Here is a 12,865-nt window from a genome sequence, read left to right as displayed (position 1 = left end):
TGTTTCTGATGCTTCTCAGCGATGCTTCTAGGGCTTTAAGCCCCAGGGAAAGTGGAATCACAGAAAGCAAGTCAGAGCTGGATATAGAAGATAGGATACTTTGAAGAGCCTGGAGAAAGTGATGGGGAAGTAGGAGAGGAGATGAGCGAGAAATCAGGAGAGCGGGAAGGGAGTAGGAGAAAGGGCCTGGAAGGTGGGAACGAGGTTGTTGATAGGAGATGGGATAGGAAGGAGAGGCACATGACATGGGGGGGGAGGGACCTTGCATCGGAGATCCGAGGGTGTGTGTGGATCTTGCTGGGCAATCCTTGGCCCATTTGATAGAACCAGTCGTAGCCCTTCCTCCACTCCGCCCTCTACCACGGGGTGTTAATCCCTGCAGGCTTGTTTTCCAAGCTCGTGACCACGGCCTTCTGGCTGGGTTCAGCCCATGGTAGGTAAGAGATTGGCGGGGGGCCCGAGAAAACCAGAGGACACCCACAAACACACTGCCTCTAGCTTCTACTACACAGGCCCCCTTTGCCTCCAGCTTCTGGAAGGCAACCTTGCTTCCTGAGCTCCAGCGATGCTGGGCCCCTGTCTGTGCCTTCTCCACATTTTGTCTGTAGATCAGGGTCTCCGGTGCAGAGGATTGATTAACGACACGTGTTTATTGTGTTCATTGATCTATACCTTATTTTTATCGTAAAAAGGATTCTCTTTTGGGGCGCCTGCCTGGCTCAGTCAGTGGAGTGTGCTACTCTTGATCTTGGGGTTGTGAGTTCAAGACCCACGTGGGACATAGAGCTTACTTTAAAAAAAAAAACAAAACTATTTCTCATTTCCATACCCATTTCCCACTTGACCTCCCTCAAAAGGGAACCATTCCAATGCACTTCATGGGCTCTTGCAAAACATCATTTGCTTTTGGGCACCTGGGTGATTCCATCGGTGAAGCGTCTGACTCTTGATTTCAGCTCGGGTCACGATCTCAGGGTTCTAGGATCAAGCCCCGCATGGGGCTCCCTGCTCAGCGGGAAGCCTGCTTCTCCCTCTCCCCCACTTGTATTCCGGGGAGTCTGCTTGGGATTCTCTCCCTCTCCTTCTGTCGCCTGCCCCCAACTCATGCTCCCTCGCGCTCTCTCTCTCCCTCTGCCCTCCCCCCTCTCAAATAAATAAATAAATCTTTTGAAAAAAAATCAGTTGTTTTGTGTGCAAACATTTCTAATTTATGTAAATAGTGTCATATATTTCATTCTGGTCCTACTTATTGTCAGTAAGCACTCTGTTTTTAAACCTTATTCGTGCTTTGTCATGATGAGATTTGTTGCACGGGGCGGGGGGGGGGGCACCTGGGTGGCTCTGTCCTTAAGCGTCTGCCTTTAGCTCAGATCATGATCCCAGGGTCCTGGGGTCGAGCCCCACATCGGGCTCCCTGCTCAGCCGGAAGCCTGCTTCTCCCTCTCCCCCACTTGTATTCCCTCTCTCGATGTCTAGCTCTCTCTGTCAAATAAATAATAAAATCTTAAAAAAAAAAAAAAGATTTGTTGCCCAGTACCCCACAGTATCGCTCACGCCACGTTTTGCTCGCAATCCCACTGGGTGAGCACCCATATCACCTGCAGTCCCCAGTGGCGATGCGGAACGTGGCAATGCACATTTCATACGAGGTGTGTTACGGGCTCCTACGAGAACTTCTTTGGGAGATACATCTCTGCCTGCGCGTATGTCTATTATTATTTTTATCGATTCCCACAAGCGGAATTTCTTTTTTTTTTTTTAATTTTTTTATTGTTATGTTAATCCCCATACATTACATCATTAGTTTTAGATATAGTGTTCCATGATTCATTGTTTGTGCATAACGCCCAGTGCTCCATGCAGAACGTGCCCTCCTCAATACCCATCACCAGGCTAACCCATCCTCCCACCCCCCTCCCCTCCAGAACCCTCAGTTTGTTTTTCAGAGTCCATCATCTCTCATGGTTCATCTCTCCCTCCGATTTCCCCCCCTTCATTCTTCCCCTCCTGCTACATTCTTCTTCTTCTTTTTTTCTTTCTTAACATATATTGCATTATTTGTTTCAGAGGTACAGATCTGAGATTCAACAGTCTTGCACAATTCACAGCGCCCACAAGCGGAATTTCTGAGTCACAGGGCATACTTACACTGAATTTGACTCACTACTACCAGCTTGCTTTGCAGAATGGCTGTCCCCGTCTCCTGGTCCACCGGCAGCGCGACACCATTCTTCTACCTCGGCAGACTCCCAGCGACGGTGACGGGGACGGACTCCGGGCTCACACTGTTCTGATACTTACTAATGCTGTGCCCTTGGGAAAGTTACCTAAACCCTCTGTGCCTTCTTTACCTCCCTGGTAAAATGAGAAGGTGAATAATGTAACACTCAGACAGTGCTTACAGGAGATTGAAGCGAATACGGTTTTTTGGGGGTTTTTTTGCTTTTTTTTAAACAGCCTTATTGACAAACAATAAACTGAGCATATTTCACATGCACAATTTGGTAAGTTTTGACAGATGTATACAGCCATGAAACCGTCCCAGTCATCAAGCGAATGAACATATCCATCATCCCCCAAAGTTTCCTTGTACCTCTTTGTAACCCCTCCCTACCGCCCTTCCACCCACACCCTAGGCAACCAGTGCTGTCTGTCATCATAGAGCACTTTGCATTTTCTGGAATTTTATGCAAATGGAAACATACAGAATGTATTCTTTTTTTTTTTTAAGATTTATTTATTTATTTTAGAGAGAGAGCGAGAGAGCACCTGCGAACACAAGCAGGGGGAGGGGCAGAAGGAAAGAGAGAAACCCAAGCAGACTCCCCGCCGAAGGTGGAGCCCGATGCGGGACTCAATCCCATGACCCTGAGATCCTGATCCAAGCCGAAACCAAGAGTGGGCTGCTGAACCCACTGAGCCACCCAGGCGCCCCCAGCATGGGCTCTTTTTGTCTTTTTTCACTTTACGTAATTCATCTATGTTGTTGTGTGTATCAAGAGTTCATTCCTTTTTACTGTTGAAAATTATTGATTTATCAATGATGATCAGTTTGATTACCCATTCACCTGTTGATGGGCATTTGGATTATTTCCAGTTCTAGGCTATTATGAATAACACTGCCTGGAACATTCATGCACAAGTCTTTGTATGGATGCTGTGCTTTCATTTCTCTTGGAAAATACCTAGGAGTAGACAGCTGGATTATATTACAGATGGGTCTGTAACTTTGTATGAAATTGTTTTCCTAAGTGGTTGTACCATTTTACATTCCCATCAGTAGTGTATGAGACTTGAGTTTCTCCACACCCTTACTAACACTCAGCATGGTCAGCCTTTTAAAATCTGGAATGTGGCACCTGGGTGGTTCAGTTGGTTAAGTGTCTGACTCTTGATTTTGGCTGGGGTCATGGTCTCAGGGTCATGAGATCGAGCCCCACATTGGGCTCTGTGCTCAGCTTGGAGCCTGCCTAAGATTCTTTCTCTCCCTCTCCTTATAGCCCCCACCACTCATGTGCTCTCTCTCTCTCTCTCTCAAAAAATAAAATAAATAAAATAAAAAATAAAGTGAAATCTGGAATGGGGTATATGAGATTTTAATCCAATGAATGAAAATTTATTTGGATTTCTAATATTTGTCAGTTCAATAGATGAAAGCTGTATCTTACTGCAGTTTTGTCTGATTACTCATGGCTTGGAAAATCTCTTGAAACACTTGTTAGCACTCTGGCTTTCTTCTCTTGTAAATTCCCTCCTTGTATTCTCTGCTTGTTTTCTCTTGGAGCGTTTTTCTTGTTCACTGGCAAGACATTTTTTTAAAAAATGACGTCAGTTCTTTGTCAGATTTGGACATTGCAAATACTTTCTCTCATTCTATCATCTGTCAGCATCTATCACCATTAATTATTCCTTGGTGAACTTGATTGAATAGAAATCCTTAATTTTGGTGTAGTCAAAATAATAGATTTTCCCCTTTATGGTTTATGATTTTGAGGAGTTACGTATGTTCTCTTCCATCTCTATACCACAAAACTATTCTTTTGCATTTTATTCCAATAACTCTGTGGTTTTACTCTTCACATTCAGGTTATTTATTTATTTATTTTTAAGTAATCTCTACGCCCCACATGGGGCTTGAACTCACGACCCCAAGATCAAGATCAAGAGTCCCATGCTCTACTGACTGAGCCAGGCAGGCGCCCCCATATGTGGGATTTTTTTTTTTTAAGATTTTATTTATTTATTTGACAGAGAGAGACACAGTGAGAGAGGGAACACAAGCAGGGGGAGTGGGAGAGGGAGAGGGAGAAGCAGGCTTCCCGCCGAGCAGGGAGCCCGATGCTGGGCTCGATCCCAGGACCCTGAGATCATGACCTGAGCCAAAGGCAGACGCTTAACGACTGAGCCACCCACGTGCCCCATATATGTGGGACTTTTAAAACCTTCTGGACTGCTTCCTTGTTTGGGGTGTTAGGGATCCAATTTATTTTTCTCTTATTGAGCCACATTTACCACAAATTCTGATAAAGTGTCTGTCTCTGAGCTCCTACTCTGTTCCATTGGTGTATCCCCCCCATTCTTGAATGAATACCACAGTGTTATTGTTGCTGTTTTTCATGATGCTTTGTAGCAAGTTTAAATTTCTGGAAGCCCAAGACCCCTCTTGTGACTCTTCCTTTTCAATGTTGATTTACCATTTGTGGGCTTTTATTGCTCCATACAAATTTGAGGGTAAAGTTATCGAGATATTTTTTAAAAATTGGATTTGTGGGGCACTTGGGTGGCTCAGTTGGTTAAGCATCTGGCTCTTGATCTCACTCAGGTCTTGATCTCACGGTCATGAGTTCAAGCCCCGTGTTGGGCTTGATGTGGGGCGTGGAGCCTACTTAAAAAAAAAAAAAAAGCTGGATTTGTATTGATAATATATAAAATTATAGATTATTCTGGAGATAACTGATACCTTTATAATATCATCCCACTTAAGAGAATGGACTGTGGGGCGCCTGGGTGGCTCAGTTGGTTAAGTGACTGCCTTCGGCTCAGGTCATGATCCCGGGGTCCTGGGATCGAGCCCCACATCGGGCTCCCTGCTCGGCGGGAAGCCTGCTTCTCCCTCTCCCACTCCCCCTGCTTGTGTTCCCTCTCTAGCTGTGTCTCTGTCAAATAAATAAAATCTTTGAAAAAAAAAAAAAATGAGCCTAATACTTCTTCATTAGGTGTAAGCATTTCCTTTCTAATCTTTGTTTGCTAAAGGTTCTTATCATAAGTAGGTGTTGAACCTTATCAAATGCTTTTTAAAATTATCAATTGAGATAACCATATAATTTTATTTCTTTGGTCAATTAATGTGGTGGATTAAAATGGAGGGATTTTCTTTTCTTTTTTTTAAAGATTCCGCTTATTTATTTTTGCGAGAGAGACAGAGAGAGAGAGGGACAGAGAGAGAGTACAAGCAGGGGGAGGGGCAGAGGGAGAAGCGGACTCCCCGCTGAGCAGGGAGCCCGACGTGGGACTCGATCCCAGGACGCCGAGATCATGACCTGAGCTGAAGGCAGACGCTTAACCGACTGAGCCACCCAGGCGCCCAAAATGGATGGATTTTCTAATACTGAAGCACTTGCATTCTTGGGAGAACCTGTCCTTGTTTGTGATGACACTTTATTTTTATTTTTTTAAGTTTTGTTTATTTAAGTAATCTCTACATCCAATATGGGACTCGAACTCACAACCCTGAGATCAAGAGTCACATGCTCTATTGACTAAGCCAGCCAGGCACCCCAGTGTTTCTCTTATATTATCCTTAATTGACTGGAGAGGCAAGATTACCCTAGCCTTATAATGTGAGCTGCTCACCTTTTCACTCCTTCTCCAGATCTGTATCTCAAACATGCACTCCGGGCTGAACCATAGCCGATCATCTGGCCCACCTTCCTCTTTCCTAAATGTCAAAATATTATCGCTCTTATTTTGCAGATGAGACAGATTGAGACCCAAGAGTAAATTCCTGAATGAGATGGAGTTGAAACCTGCAATATTTTATCTGCCTTGGGTCTACAATCTCTAGGTCTGATCAGTAAAATAATAATCAGCGACCAGTATAATAATTAGTTCTTGAGTAACAATGGATACTATTAAAATAATATCACAAGTTTCCAAAGTTCACTTATTTATCGGTTTTTCAGAGCCAGAACACATTTTCCCATAGAAACAAACAAGTAGGTTGGTTTCCCATGCCAGATTGCTTCCCTTGTCCCTTTACCCCTCACCCCCATGCTGTGGTGTGTATCCCCTCAACCAACCCAGTCTTCCAGCCAGACCCAGTCTTTCAAACTCTTCTTCTACGCCAAGGCACTTCTCTGAAGGCTCCTTTCCTAGACCTTACTGAGACCCGGCTGTCTTGGAGGACACACTTCCCCAGCAGGTCTCTTAATAGAGGCTGATTTTTGGTCTTATTTCACATGCTTCAGGGTCCGGAGCTGGGGGTATTGCACTCCCCCCCCCCCCCCCCCCCGCCCAGTCTAGACCATGATTCTTCCTTCCTCCTTCAAAATCCTCTGCTCCTTTGAAGTTCATGTCTGGAAGTGCATCACCCACCACCTCTAATTGTTGCTAGGGTCTTGCTGCTTGGCCTCTCACCCGCATTCACTGATAACTTTACCACCCGGCTCATCATCTTCCCCATCTTCTCTTCCCATCATCACTGTTGTCGACTTCAGCATCTGTCAGGCTGCACCTGGCCGTGTCCTCTCAACCCTCACTGTCATCTCTGGTGATCTTTCTCTTCAGCCCATCCTCAGGCCCCTACGCTAGGCTTTGTCATCTCCAAAAACAGCCTCCTCCAACTGACTGAACTCAAGCCTCCTATCTGACAGTCACCTGCCAGCCTGCCAGCTCATTGTCTCATGTATCCTGCTCCCTTCACTTCATGGAGACCTCTAAACCGTAGACCCTCTCCATTTCTCACTACCCACCAACCACTGCCCCCCCCTTTTTTTTTAAAGATTTAATTCAGTTATTTGACAGAGATTGAGAGAGAGAGAGCAGAAGCACGGGGAGAGGCAGAGGGAGAGGGAGAAGCAGGCTCCCCGCTGAACAGGAAGTCCGACGCAGGACTCTATCCCAGGACCCCAGGATCATGACCTGAGCCAGAGACAGATGTTCAACCAACTGAGCCCCCCAGGCACCCCTCCACCAACCCTTCTCTTTTTTTAAAAAGAGACCCAGGACCCTGGGACCATGACCTGAGCAAAAGGCAGGTGTTTGGGGTGCCTGGGTGGCTCAGTCGTTAAGCGCCTGCCTTCGGCTCAGGTCATGATCCCAGGGTCCTGGGATCGAGCCCCACATTGCGCTCCCTGCTCGGCAGGAGGCCTGCTTCTCCCTCTCCCACTCCCCCTGCTTGTGTTCCCTCTCTCGCTGTCTCTCTCTCTGTCAAATAAATAAATAAAATCTTTTAAAAAAAGGCAGATGTTTAACGACTGAGCCACCCAGGCACCCCTCCACCAACCCTTCTTATGTTTACTTCCCTTCTTACCCAATTTATATCTGCCATCCAACACATAAAACACTCTCATGCAAATACCTTAATATTCTTTCTCTCTTCAGCAAAATCCCAACCCTGGTTAGGTCCAACCATCCATCCACTTGTTCCTTGGACCCAACCATTTACTTGAAGGTTACTATAGCAAAACACCCACAATGATGTGACTGGTCACACTTGAAATTAGTGACTCTTAACTGGGACCTATTTTTCCCCTCCTCTCACTCGAACATTTGGCAATGTCTGGAGCCATTTTGGATGGTCACACGGGGCTCAGAAGAGCGTTCTACTGGCATCTCATCAATGGAAGTCAGCGATGCTGCTCAATATCCTGTAATGTACAGGACAGTCACCTACAACAGGGAATTATCTGGCCCCAAATGTCAGCGGTGCTGAGGTTGCTCACTACATTGCCCCTTTTACTGCCTTCACAACGTGCACCATTTGTTTTTGTCTCTATGGTCCGCTTTCTCCCTCTAGAATCTCAATGACAAGGGTGCAGTGTTCTCATCTGTCCTGTTACGGCTGTCTCAAGCGCCGAGCATGGGGCCTGGTACGTTACGTAGGCACGCAGGAAATATCTGTTGAACAAGTGAATGAAAATATTGTTTATTTGTAGTTTCTTCACGGGTTCATCAAATATTTATTGGCGATAAACCCGGACGCATCTACAGTGGGAGCTTGACATTGAATAAATAATCACGCAGAGTAAATAGTTTGAAACTCTGATAAGAACTTTGCAAGTTAAAGCTCAAGTAGCGGTGAGTGAGCATTCAGCCGGTGATATGACTCAGTGTGGGGCGGGGTGGTCAGGCCAGGCTTCCCAGGAGAGGTGATATTTGAGCTGGTCACTGAGGGACCAGTGGGTTAGCCTGGTAGAGGATGGCGGGTGGGGGTGCATGGAGGACAGCATGCAGGCGTAGGGAACAGAGTGTGTGAAGGGCATCTGGTGGAGCAGAGAGAAGGCCAGTGGGGTTGAGGCACAGTTCGGTAAGTCACAATATGGCATCTATTTGCCAAATCCAGTGGAACAAGAGAAGAGGTGTGACACTGGAAGATTTTAAGGATTTTATTTTATTTTTTTAAGATTTTATTTATTTATTTGAGAGAGACAGAGCGAGAGAGCCCAAACAGGGGGAGCAGCAGAGGGAGAGGGAGAAGCAGGCTCCCCGCCAAGCAGGGAGCCCGATGCGGGGCTCCATCCCAGGACCCTGGGATCATGACCTGAGCCGAAGGCAGACGCTTAACCGACTGAGCCACCCAGGCGCCCCTGGAAGATTTTAAGGATTTTAAACAGAAAGTAACAAGACCTAAGCTTGAAACAAACAAACAAAAGTTGACTTCCGGAGAATGGATTTTAAAGGGACAAGCAGGGAAGCAGGGATGTGGGTTTGGAGGCAGGTGCGTGCAGGCAGGGGAGGCGCTGGTGGGTCAGCCTGAGTAGCGGCAATGAGCTTGGAGACAAGCTGGATAGACTGCAGTAATGAGAAACATAAAATTTTGGAACTGGAAAGCACCTTAAAACAACAAAAAAACCCAACTCACCATTAATAAAAAAATAGAAAAATAAAAACAAACAACAGATAATCCTTTAAAGTCTGCATTAAAAGAGCAGGATAATTAGCTTAGTACCAGGGCCCTTTAATATTTTTACTGCATAAAAGGAGAGGCTTACAGAGAAACGGTTGAGAGGGGGAAGAAAAATGAGAAATGGGAGAGAGTTGGGGGGAAAAGGAGAGAGAAATGGAGAGGAAGATGGGAAGGTGTGAGTCGGGGAGCGTAGGAGAGGTGGGTCGGAAGGACTGGGGGCGAGGGGACACGGATGTGATGCCGCTGGGCTCCCGGGGCAGAGAAGGGGCTGGAAGGTAGACTCAGAGGGAGGGGTGTGCAATGGGATGTGGAAAAGGCAGGAAGGGGAGAAGACACGAGGTGAGGGAGGGATGAGTGAATGAAGACGCTTGGAAGAGATGTGCGTGGGGAGTCCCAGGCACCAGTCTGGGCGGAGTGAGAGCAGAAGCCCAAGGGCCACGTGGGAGTCTGAGGGCTGAACCCAAGGCCACCCAGGAGGGGACGTTAGGGAGGACGGCACACAGAGTCAGGTCCAGGTTCAGGAAGGAAAGGGAAATGTGTGCATGGCTGGAGGGACGGGGAAGTGAGAAAGTGGAGGACAGGTCTGGAAAGATTCCAGGGGAGGGGAATGACGGGTGTGGCCAAGAATCTGACCGAGGCCTTACCCTGCTCCCCACCCTCTGCTGACTTCTGGCCTCAGTGTTTTCATCCCTTTGCTAGGAAGGAGGCTTGAGGCAGGGGGGGATAGTGATGGCCGGGAGGTGGGGCACCAAGGGCCCAGGCATTAGGTTATGGCAGGGATAGGGACTGGAATGGAGAGCCAGGAAGGTGGGGGTGTTGGGGCACGATGCCTGGAAGCCGGCTCTCAGTTGGAGAGCAGTACAGGAGTGGGAAGCGACAGCGGCCGCAGGGCCGTGGTTCTGGGAATGGAGACTCCAAGGAGGCTGCTAAGTGCGGGAGTTCTGAGGGGTCGGAGCTAGGGTTCCTGAAGCTGGGGACGGTTAGGATAGTCAACTGGGGCGGGGGGGGGGGGGGAAAACGAGGGGAGGGGGGGGGCGAAAGTAGGGGGGGACAAAGAGCGCCTGGAGTAGAAACCAAGAGTCCCTGCGGGTGGGGGGGTGGGGTGGGGAGGCGGAGACAAGGGGCCCGGGGCGTCCCCCGAGCCCTGGTTCCTTAGTATCCCAGGCGCACCTGCTGGGGAGAGGTGAGGGGGCACCCTGGTGCCCGAGGGAAGTCCAGTCTAGAGGGGCTGACTCTGAGCTTGGAACTCCGGAGAAGCCTCCACCTCCTCCCCACCTGCAGTCCCAGCCGGGCAGGAGAAGGGGTGTGACCCTGACGCTCAGGTTTCTTCCTCTTCACCTGGGCCAGGACTTCCGGCTCAGGTGAGTGTCCCTTCGGTGACGTCAGGTCACTCTCGGCCGCCCCTCGGGTCCGGCCCGCCCCGCGCTCCCGGTGCCCGCGGGGGCGCGCCCCTGCCGCCCTACAAATACTCAGGTGCGCCGCACCTGTCTGCCCGCATCTGCCCGCTCACGGCTGAGCGACGTCTCTCGCTCGGCAGCCTCGGGCCAACAGCCCAGGGTACTTTGGGGACCCCCAGCCCCCAGGACCGCGCGCGTACACTGCCCCTCCGCCTTTTGTTTGGCCAGGGCCGCCGGGAGCGCCGGAGGGGACCGCCTTGTCTTCGCCGATCGCTTCTTCGACCACCAGTCCTCGGGCGGAGCCTGTTCCTTGAGCTGTGAAGACCCTCGACCCGCCGGACGGATCGATTTGTGTTTTCTTCGGGTGACAAAAAGATTTGGAATCACCTGACCCAAAAATTTCTCTTTGGGTGACTTTAAGACTCCACTGCAAGTTGTCTTTTTGAGGGGCTGACCTCCCCAAGCTTTGCTTTACCGCAGGGTCGCCCGCCCGGCGTCCCCAATCTTTTCCGAGGGCAGACATGGCCAATTCGGGCCTGCAGCTGCTGGGCTTCGCCATGGCCCTGCTGGGCTGGGTGGCCCTGGTGGCGTGCACCGCCATCCCGCAGTGGCAGACAAGCTCGTACGCGGGCGACAACATCATCACGGCCCAGGCCATGTACAAGGGGCTCTGGATGGACTGCATCATGCAGAGCACGGGCCTGATGAGCTGCAAGTCGTACGACTCGGTGCTCGCGCTGTCGGGTAAGGCCGCGGGGTCGACGGGGCGGACGCGCCAGGGCTCAGGGCGGGGAGCGGGGCAGGGCGCCAGGCCCCACCGCCCGACGCCCGGGGTTGCCGGGGAGCAGGCGGGGCGGAGGAAGCGGAAGCGGCCGGGCAGGTGCTCGGGGAGGGCCGCGGGCCCGGGTTCCAGCGGCTGCACGTCGGCCCGCGCCCCGGCCGGCTGGGCTCCCTTCCCCCCCACCGCAGCGCCCGGCGGCCCAACCCCCTCCAGCGCTCTCCTGCCCCCGCCGGCGTGCGCAGGTGGCGGCCTCCGTCTCCCGCCCTTTCTCCCGGACAAAAGGCGGCGCGGGACGGAGGGCGCGGGGTCGGCCGAGGAGCCATGCGCTCCGTCAGACGTGGGCCGCCGCCTGCGGCCTGTAATCTTATCGGCCGATTAGCCGAAGCCACAAACCCGGTGGCCACGATAGCGGGGTCAGCGCTGGGCCGTGGGCCGGGCCGTGCGGCCCAGCGCGGGGACTCCGGCCGCCTCCTCCGCTCCCCGCCGCGGGCCCCGGCCCCCTTACCCCCCCTCCGCGGGCAGTTTCATCGAAACCCTTGCGCCCCGGGCGGGTCCCAGGGCCGAGAGAGGGCGGGGCGGGAAGGCCGCGGAGCCGGGAGGGGCGGGATCCACCCGCCGCGGCCGGGGCTTGGGCGCCCAAGGGGCCCCAGGCCAGCGGCCGACGGCGACTCGAAGGCCGGAGCCGTCCGCACGTCCGGCAATGAGGGCGTCCTTCCCCCTTTCCCGCAGCGGCCCTGCAGGCCACCCGAGCCCTGATGGTGGTATCCCTGGTGCTGGGCTTCCTGGCCATGTTCGTGGCCACCATGGGCATGAAGTGCACAAACTGTGGGGGCGACGACAAAGTGAAGAAGGCCCGGATAGCCATGACCGGAGGCTTCATTTTCATCGTGTCGGGTGAGCTCTCCCCCTGCATCTGGGAGTGAAGGTGTGCAAGGTGCTGGTTTGGCGGTCTCCTAATACATCTTAACCATCCTGTCTCCAGGTCTTGCTGCCCTGGTAGCTTGTTCCTGGTACGGCCACCAGATTGTCACAGACTTTTATAGCGCATTTGTCCCCATGAATCTTAAGTAAGTATGGGAGCCCTGCCTCCTAAGGGGACGCCAGGTCTGGATTCCTGGCGTCAGGAACGGCAGGGTTTCTGACCCCAACCCTCTCTCCCCATAGGTACGAGTTTGGTCCTGCCATCTTCATTGGCTGGGCAGGGTCTGCTCTGGTCATCCTGGGAGGTGTCCTGCTCTCTTGCTCCTGTCCTGGGAGTGAGGGCAAAACCGGGTACCGTGCACCCCGCTCCTACCCTAAGCCCAACTCTGCCAAGGAGTACGTGTGAGCTGGGACCCCCTTGCCCCAGCCTGGCAGCCTCTGGTGTGGTCAGGTACCCGAAATGACCTGGGGCAGATCTCAGCCCGTGGGCGGGGTGTGGGGCAGAAGCCTTGTCACCCCAGCCAGGTGTACCATGTACAGTTCCCCCGGGGTGGGGGTGGGGGGAGGGGAGGAGGGGTGAGGGAGACAGAAGAGGGGGATTGGGTGTGCTTTTTGTACAGTAATAAAAAAGTATGTTTT

At 51.5% G+C, this 12,865-nt stretch overlaps 1 protein-coding gene across 1 annotated transcript; it reads left to right on the top strand.

Annotated features, from left to right (window-relative positions):
• The first annotated feature begins 10,925 nt into the window (after positions 1 to 10,925).
• CLDN7 (claudin 7) lies at positions 10,926 to 12,773 on the top strand. Its single transcript, XM_032432105.1, has 4 exons — positions 10,926 to 11,268; positions 12,035 to 12,199; positions 12,288 to 12,372; positions 12,470 to 12,773. Exons 1-4 carry the CDS (start codon positions 11,046 to 11,048, stop codon positions 12,630 to 12,632), a joined length of 636 nt encoding a protein of 211 aa, XP_032287996.1. The 5' UTR covers positions 10,926 to 11,045; the 3' UTR covers positions 12,633 to 12,773.
• The last annotated feature ends 92 nt before the right edge of the window (positions 12,774 to 12,865 follow it).

This window comes from Phoca vitulina, unplaced genomic scaffold (assembly GCF_004348235.1).
Source record: "Phoca vitulina isolate PV1807 unplaced genomic scaffold, GSC_HSeal_1.0 scaffold47, whole genome shotgun sequence".
NCBI lineage: Eukaryota > Metazoa > Chordata > Mammalia > Carnivora > Phocidae > Phoca > Phoca vitulina.
This window is presented reverse-complemented; position numbering and strand designations above follow the sequence as displayed.